The 8920-nt window shown below is 50.5% G+C and overlaps 1 protein-coding gene across 1 annotated transcript in view; it reads left to right on the top strand.

Moving 5' to 3' along the window:
- Positions 1 to 104: 104 nt before the first annotated feature.
- The window catches only part of ABCG5 (ATP binding cassette subfamily G member 5), a 28615-nt gene continuing 19799 nt past the window's right edge, over positions 105 to 8920 (top strand). The window contains exons 1-4 of the mRNA XM_040993165.1: positions 105 to 241; positions 758 to 879; positions 8112 to 8248; positions 8372 to 8467. Coding sequence (XP_040849099.1) covers positions 105 to 241; positions 758 to 879; positions 8112 to 8248; positions 8372 to 8467 — 492 coding nt within the window. The remainder of the gene's footprint in view (positions 242 to 757; positions 880 to 8111; positions 8249 to 8371; positions 8468 to 8920) is intronic.

Here is an 8920-nt window from a genome sequence, read left to right as displayed (position 1 = left end):
GCTCAGGAAGGACTCCGGGGTTGGGCGGGGAGCACGCAGGGCGGTCTGGTCGAGCCACAGCACAGCCGTACAGACAGCCCGCTGGGCTCTGCTGCCTGCTGGCCATGAGTGCATTCCCATGTGTGACCCCACAGGGGTCCATGGGACGCCAGGCCAACAGGAGCTCGCCGGAGGAGGTTCCTGTAGCTGGCTCTGGGCCCCGGCACAGCTTGGGCGTGTCTCACGTCTCCTACAGCGTCAGGTAAAGCAGATTGCAAGTCGTCCCCCCACCTGCTCAGCCAGAGCCTGTGCTCTGCAGTGTGGGGACTGCCAGGGTGGGGTGAGGGCTCCCACTTTGATGGAGTAGGAGGTGGGTGGGAGCCACAGGGTGTGGCCTCTTTGCCTATCTGGGATTGCAAAACAGGTGAAGGCAGAGACGGCTTGCTTTGTACCTCTCATCCTTTCCTGCACCCTCTCCACCTCTAGCCCATCACTGTGTGGCTACAGAGGGCTTGTTGGGATAATGGAGGAGGGGAAGGAGATGGGAATATGAGGTGAGAGCCAGCCTGGGGCAGGAGTGTGGGTCCTGACACCACCTCACAGCCAGACCCAGGGACCTGACACTGTTCCAGGAGCATGGGCGGCCTTAAGGTCCTCTACAGGGACCCATGTGGGTACAGGTGGGTTAGGGCAGCACTGTGATCAGTGCTGGGAACAGGGGATCGGACCCCTTCCAAGACCCCATGCTGCCTCTGTCCTTGTGGGATTTCCTTTAAAGCTATCGTGTTGGGCCCTGGTGGGACGTCACATCCTACCGACAACAGTGGAACAGGCAGATCCTGAAAGATGTGTCCCTGTACATGGAGAGCGGGCAGATCTTGTGTATCCTGGGGAGCTCAGGTAAGTTGGGGGGCAGTTCTCCGCATCCCCGTGAGGCCTCTGGGAAGGTGCTGGCTTGCCTTAAACACCCATCACACAGAGGCCATGAGTTTGATATCGATGAAGCTGAATGGTGTGTTTGTGAGTGGAACTAACATGGAATCTTCAGAAAGGCCCTTGGAAGACACTGCATCCCACCTTGGTGATGTGTAGGTCCCATGTCAAAGTATAGAAGGTCCCAGCCCAGTGCCTGGCACCCACTAATGCTCAGCAAACACTGCCCCCCTTCTTTGTTTCTTGCCTAGCAACAAGAAAAGAAGCCAAGAGGCACCCATACGCCATTTAAGCCTCATATTTAATTCCACTGATCATTTTTTATTATGATGTATTTCACATACATAGTCAAGAACAGAGAATAATGTTTTAAAACATTTATCTAGTTATTTTGAAGTGAGAATTACAGAGAAAGAAGGGAGAGACCTTCTGTCTACTGGTTTACTCTTCGGATGCCCACAATGTCAGGTTTGGACCAAGAGGAAATCAGGATCAGTTATTTCATCTAGGTTTCCCACGTGGGCACAGGGGCCCAAGCACTTGGGCCATATTCTACTGTTTTCCCAGGTGCATTAGCAGGGAACTGGAGCAGAAGTGGAGTGGCCAGGGCTTGAAGTGGTGCCTATATGGGATACTGGTGTTGCAAGATATCGGCTTAGTCATTTGCACCACAGTGGCAAACCCATGAATAATGTCTAAATGTTCATGTATTACCATAATGCCACATCAAATCATCTTGGCTTTTGATCTTTGTCTTTTCTAAGAAGCTAAACAGTAAGATTACTTTGAGGCCAACTGTGTGCCTGCTCCCTGGATGGTCCTTCTCCTTGTTCCCAAGGGTAGTTGCACTTGTCCTGGGGGTTGGGGGGGGTCCCTGTACCAGCCAGGTGTTGCTTGAGAAGGGAGCACCTCCGCTGGAGGCAGAGGGAAGTGCCCTGTGAGGGGCATGGTTGCAAGAGCAGGGAGCCTGGTGGACAGGTGCACTGGTTCTGAAGGTGCAGGTGGCTACACCACAGTGACCACCATCCTGAGCTCCTCAAGGGTGAGGGATTCTGGCAGATGGGCTTCCCCAGAGCCTCTGGATGATGCCATTGCTTGCAAATCGTTGCCATGGACTGCCACTTTCCTTTTTGTCACTCTCTTTAGTAGAGGTGGGGCATCAGTCTGCTAGGACAGACAGGCAGGGGCTGTGCTGTGGGTGGACTATAGTCTGCTAGACGCTGGTATTCAGTATGACAACATTGAAAGGCTCTGGAACCCTTAAGGGGCAGGGACTGGGAAAAGGTGGTTAGGTCATTGGGGATGCTCAGAAGGGATTAATGTGGTTCTCAGGGGACCCCAGTTAGTTCCTGCCAGAGTGAATTGTTATGAAAACACCCAGCCTGGCCCCTGCATTGCTCCACTCCGTCTTGCCCTGCAGTCTGTCTGTGGCATGTGCTTGCACCATGATTTGTCTGCCCTGTTGTGATATACCAGAGCCATGCAGGTGGGGCTGATCACCTGATCTTGGAACTGGAGCCTCCCAATGTCTGCGTCAAATAAGCCTCTTGTATTTATAAATTATCCAGCCTCAGACATTTTGTTACAACCACAGAAGGCAGACATAGACAGCCCCTGTTAGGCCTATAGTCACAATTCTGTTACAGCAGGTGCACAACTATCCAGTCAAAATGGGTTAAGATGAAATGAAAAGACTCCACTGGCTTGTTTAGTCCACTTTGGACTGTGTAACTCGAAGTTATGTACTGTGTGTTTTATAAAAGCAAAGGTTTATTTCTCACAGTCACAGAGACTAAGAAGCCCAAGATCAAGGGGCTAATCCCTTGGGTCTTACCTATTGATACCAGCCTTCCTTTGGGTAAGAATTTAGATTTCTACAGATACATTGAGGCCCTGGTACCAATGAAAGCTATAACATTTTCCCAAACTTTTCAGGTCACTTCTTATTTCCATTTTAAATAATCACCAGACTCGGGTACCATTTGTAATTTTCTTCAAAATGTTTGCAACTAGAGGATAGTATATTAAGTGAAATAAAATATTCTCCGTTATATTTGAGTGCTAAAGTCAAAGCCAACAAAAGCAAAACTAAAGAAGTGTCTGTGTCTATCAGTATTTCTACTAATTTAGTTTTTTTTTAAAATTTGGTTTTAATACCTTTTTTTTTAAACATGTTGCTTCTTCAATAAGGTACTATAGTTTAATGATATAGGATCATTCTAGTTTTCCTTCTTTTAATAGATTCCAAAAAAGCCACACTATCCTGATAAAAAAAAAAAAAACTCATTGCATTTCCTAAGTGGGGTAAAAGCCACGGCTGGGGTGCCCACCTCAGCAGTGTGTCCGGCCTCTCAGAACAACAAGGAATCCAACTCGTCTTCCCAGAAATGCGTCTCACAGGCCAGTCACACTTCATGCTTATCTCTGCAGGACAGTGGGTGTGATCTCACTCTGGGGGTGTGGCCTGGTTCCTGATAATAAACTAAACGCATCTTGAAGTCCTGAAATGCAAGTTGCTCAGCAGTGGAGATTTGTCTTTCTTCCCTGCTGTATCATTAGTGCCTAGAAGAAAGAGCACTGGCCACACAGCAGGTGCTCAAGAAATAACCGTTGGATACATGAGTGCGTTCATTAATGCTGTGAATCATTCATGATATTGGATACAACGACGTGGCTCCGTTGGCGTCTTATCTCCAGCAGCACTGCCTGTCCAGTCCTGAGGAGTGAGGCAACAGGTGACTCCCGAATTGTCTTGCTGGAGGGTGGCGAACAGCAAGCCTGCTTCAAGCTACCTCACATTGTAGGCAAAACCACCTTCTCTGACTCACTGTGGGTTATCAGTCAGGGCCAGATCTGGGCTGAGTGTTCCCTTGAAGATTATCTGGTTACAAGTGATTTCTGGAGAGTCTCTTTACACAGATATTCCCCAAGATCATGGCCTTGTGGCTTTCAGGGCATGAATCATTTGTGTGTTTGGCTTTGCTGTTGTATTCTGCCTCATTTGCCTTCACTGATTCCACAAGGAGTCTTCAAAAAGCTCACAGAAAAATGTATGTTATGTAACCAAAAGAAATGTATATTTTGAAGAAACCGTGTTTAGATTCAGGAAACCTTTTTTTTTTTTTTCGCTTTGGCACCAAAACAAATTTATTCTTCAATTCCACTTTTCCATAAACTTTTCGATGCACTTTTGCACAGTTCTTCATGTTCTTCTTCTTCTTCTTTTTGTTAAGATTTTTCTTTTTATTGGAAAGGCAGATTTACAGAGAGAAGGAGAGAGAGAGAGAGGAAGGTCTTCCATCCACTGGTTCACTCCCCAAGTGGCAGCAACAGCCAGAGCTGAGCTGATCTAAAGCCAGGAGCCAGGAACTTCTTCCAGGTCTCCCATATGGGTGCAGGGTCCCAAGGTTTTGGGCCATCCTCGACTGCTTTCCCAGGCCACAAGCAGGGAGCTGGATGGGAAGAGGAGCAGCCGGGATACAAACCAGCACTCATGGAATCCCAGAGAATACAAGATGAGGACTTTAGCCACTAGGTTACCATGCTGGGTCCTTCATGTTCTTTGAGTGAGTATGGTCACCCTGTGGTTCCCAAGATGAATGGACAAATAGTTGACACATGTCTGGAAAAAAAAAATGAAATTAAGTATCCATTCATGTGTTCCAAAAAGCATCCACAAATTCAGTGGCTTCAACTCTAAACACATCATTTATTGTCTCTGCAGTTTCTAGGGGTCAGCAAGGGTTGGAAGTGGCTTGGGTGGGAGGGGCTCTCTCAAGACCATCGTCAGAGGTCACCTGGAGAAGCCATTTCCCAGGGCCTCTCCCAGCTGGCCTAGCTCTGTTCGGCAGGACTCCATGACAGGAGACTCAGCAGAAGACCCTGGGAATCTCCCACTGGGGGCCAAGAAGCAGCAGCCATGCTGGCTGGATATAAAGCAGGATGCTGGGGGACCCGTAGCCAGGGGGAAGAGGCCAAGGTACAGAGTGCCAGTGGTGGCAATTGCCAAGGAGGGGTCAGAAGGCAGGCAGACGTGGGGCCACAAGATTTGAAAACAAGACAGGAGTTTTAATGTCCACGGGAGGCCAGAATCCAGGTTGCAGGCTATTCAGAGCTTGTGTCAGGGTCATGGTCAGAGTCCAGGGCTGTCTGGGTTAGAAGCAGCCCACACTGGGTCTGAGCTCCCAGTGAGAAATCACAGGGTATGTGGCAGAAGACAAACCTCACAGAGTCAGAATTCACTTTCTTTCAGTATATTCAAGATTTATTTTTATTGGAAAAGTAGATATACAGAGAAAAGCAGAGACAGAAAAATCTTCCATCCACTGGTTCACTCTCCCGAATGTTTGCAACAGGCAGAGCTAAGCTGATCAGAAGCTGGGAGCCAGGAGCTGCTTGCAGGTTTGCCACGTGGGTGCAGGGACCCAAGGACTTGGGATATCACCCACTACTTTCCTAGGCCATAAACAGAGAGCTGGATTGGAACCCAAGCATCCAGGACTCGAACTGAAGACCATATGGGGTGCTGGCACTGGAAGTTGAAGGGTTAACCTGTTGAGTCACTGCACCAGCCTTATATTACTCAATATTTGAAATTTTTTCTTCAGATGTCTTAAGTTTTTATTTATCCTTTTTTTAAAAAAAGATTTACTGATTTTTATTGGAAAGGCAGGTTTACAGAGAAGGAAAGACAGAGAGAAAGATCTTCCATCCACTGGTCCATTCCCAAGCAGCTACAACAGCCAGAGCTGAGCTGATCTGAAGCCAGGGGTCCAGAGCCCCTTTTGGGTCTCTCCCGTGGGTGCAGGGTCCCAAGGCTTTAGGCTGTTCTCAACTGCTTTCCCAGGGCACAAGCATGGAGCTAGGTGGGAAATGGAGCAGCCAGGACAAGAACTAGTGCCCATATGGGATCCCAGTGCTTGCAAGGCTTTAGCCATTAGGCTGCCGCACTGGGCCCAAGATGTGGATATCTTAATAGCTATACCATGTGTCCACTCCACATTTCACTTTAATAACCACTCTCCTTTCTTTTTTAGTTACACCAGTACCTGGACACTCTGGGCTAATTCTGAGTTTTACCAGCCATGGGTTAGAAAATTAGCCAGCCAGTACTGTGGGATGGTGGGTTAAGCCACTGCTTACAGTACTTGCATCCCATATGGGTGCCGGTTTGAGTCCCAGCAGCTCCATTTTGATCGAGCTCCCCGTTAATATACCTGGAAAAGCAGTGGAAAATGGTCCAAGTCCTTGGGCCCCTGCATCCATGCGGGAAACTCGGAAAAGCCTCCTGGTTCCTGGCTTTGGCCTCACCCAGCCACAGCTGTGTGTCCACTTGGGGAGTGAGCCAGCAGATGGACCTCTCCCTATGTCTCCCTCTTTCTGTAACTCTGCCTTTCAAGTACATAACATCTCTCCAAAGAAAATAATCCAGCTACTCTAGTCCTACTCATCTGTGCGCTCATCCTAGCAACAGAAGCATCTTTAAGACATTTGAACCAAAGATCACTTTGGCTTTGCTTGAAACGTTGCATCCTTGGCCTGGCGCGATAGCCTAGTGGCTAAAGTTCTTGCTTTGCATGCACTGGGATCCCATATGGGCACCGGTTCTAATCCTGGCGGCCCCACTTCCCATCAAGCTCCCTGCCTGTGGCCTGGGAAAGCAGTCAAGGACAGCCCAAAGCCTTGGTACCCTGCACCCACATGGGAGATCTGGAGGAAGTTCCTGGCTCTTGGCTTTGGACTGGCACAGCACCGGCTGTTACAGTCACTTGGGGAGTGAATCATTGGACGGAAGATCTTCCTCTCTATCTTTCTATCTCTCCTCCTCTCTGTATATCTGATTTTCCAATTTAAAAAACTTAAAAATCTAAAAAAAAAAAAGGACAGGGGGAACATTGGATCTTTGTAGAGTTCTCTTGCTGTCTGCCCAGGTGGTTTAGAGTCTCTGTCCTATTTCCTGTTACTAAAAATTATTTAAAATGTTTGTTTTCATCTACTCAGAAGGCTAAGCAACAGAGAGAGACAGAGAGGGAGACACAGAGAGAGAGAGATCTTCCATCCAACAGTTCACTCCCCAGAAATGCATGCAACAGCCAGGGCTCGGAACTGCAGACCCAACTCCTGTCCGGATGGTGGTGATGGTGGTGATGGTGGTGGTGATGGTGGTGATGGTGGTGATGGTGGTGGTGGTGATGGTGGTGATGGTGGTGGTGGTGGTGGTGGTGATGGTGGTGCTGGTGGTGCTGGTGCTGGTGATGGTGGTGCTGGTGATGGTGGTGATGGTGGTGATGGTGGTGATGGTGGTGGTGGTGATGGTGGTGGTGGTGGTGGTGATGGTGGTGCTGGTGGTGGTGGCGATGGTGGTGATGGTGGTGCTGGTGGTGGTGATGGTGGTGAGGGTGGTGGTGGTGGTAATGGTGGTGGTGGCGATGGTGGTGATGGTGGTGATGGTGGTGGTGATGGTGGTGATGGTGGTGATGGTGGTGGTGGTGATGGTGGTGCTGGTGGTGCTGGTGGTGATGGTGGTGATGGTGGTGGTGGTGGTGGTGGTGATGGTGGTGCTGGTGGTGATGGTGGTGGTGGTGCTTGTGGTGCTGCTGGTGGTGGTGATGGTGGTGATGGTGGTGGTGGTGATGGTGGTGGTGGTGGTGGTGATGGTGGTGCTGGTGGTGGTGGCGATGGTGGTGATGGTGGTGCTGGTGGTGGTGATGGTGGTGATGGTGGTGGTGGTGGTAATGGTGGTGGTGGCGATGGTGGTGATGGTGGTGATGGTGGTGGTGATGGTGGTGATGGTGGTGATGGTGGTGGTGGTGGTAATGGTGGTGGTGGCGATGGTGGTGATGGTGGTGGTGATGGTGGAGATGCTGAGTACTGCAACAATCGTCTGCTGCCTCGCAGGTCAGAAGCGAAGCAGCTGGGCCTCCTTTCAACCCTCCGATGTGGGATGCAGGTGTTCTAAGTGGTGGCTTAACCTGTAGCCCTGCAACACCTGCCTCATGTAACCCATTCTAACTCCCATCAAGCTTTGGGCATCTCACCATCTGTCCGATGGGACAAAGCGGGGACAACTGGCCTCTTACCCTAGAGGCACACCAAAGGAAAACGGGTCCAGCAGTAACATCAGACACAGTGAGACCCCTCTACCTGTCAAGCACACAAGGACTCCCCTGTCTTTCCCTTCTGCTGTGCCCCTCCACCAGGTTCTGGGAAGACCACGTTGCTGGATGCCATGTCCGGGAGGCTGCGGCGCAAGGGGACCCTCCTGGGGGAAGTGTGCGTGAATGGGAAGACTTTGCGCCGGGATCAGTTCCAAGACTGCTTCTCCTACGTGCAACAGGTGCGAGCGTCCCTCGCAGTCCCAGCCAGGCCTGGCACCTACCCCTTGGCCCACTCCCTGCAGGCTCCTGCCCCCCCCCCATCCCCCGGGCTCAGCCTGGGTCCCCTGCCTTCCCTTCCACAGAGCGACACGCTGCTGAGCAACCTCACCGTGCGGGAGACGCTGCACTACATCGCGCTGCTGGCCGTGAGGCGCCGCTCCCATGACGCAGTGCACAAGGTGGGTGCGCACTGTTGCCTTGCTCTGCCTCGTTCTGCCTCGCTCTCCTCCGGCCCCTTGCACCTACGCCGCCCTGTGTGGCCGCTGTCAGCCCCGTGAGGCCCAGTGAGTTCTGGAAATGGGCCAGACGAGATGTGTTTAAGGGCAAAACAGCGGATTTAAGACTCGTCCTCTGAACGAATAGGATGTAGACTTGCTAGGATTTTTTTTTAAAGATTTATTTATTTTTATTGCAAAGTCAGATATATATAGAGAGAGGAGGAGAGACAGAGAGGAAGATCATCCGTCTGCTGATTCACTCCCCAAGTGACTGCAACGGCAAGAGCTGCGCAGATCCAAAGCCAGGAGCTCTTCTGGGTCTCCCACGCGAGTGTAGGGTCCCAAGGTTCTAATCCTGTCAACCGTTATGGGATCCTGGTGCGCTCTAGGTGAGAACTTTAGCTGCTAGGCTAC

Source organism: Ochotona curzoniae, unplaced genomic scaffold (assembly GCF_017591425.1).
Source record: "Ochotona curzoniae isolate NIBS_2020 unplaced genomic scaffold, NIBS_Ocur_1.0 contig_883, whole genome shotgun sequence".
Lineage (NCBI taxonomy): Eukaryota > Metazoa > Chordata > Mammalia > Lagomorpha > Ochotonidae > Ochotona > Ochotona curzoniae.
The sequence above is the reverse complement of the archived record's forward strand: the minus strand, read 5'-3'. Positions and strand labels throughout refer to the sequence as shown.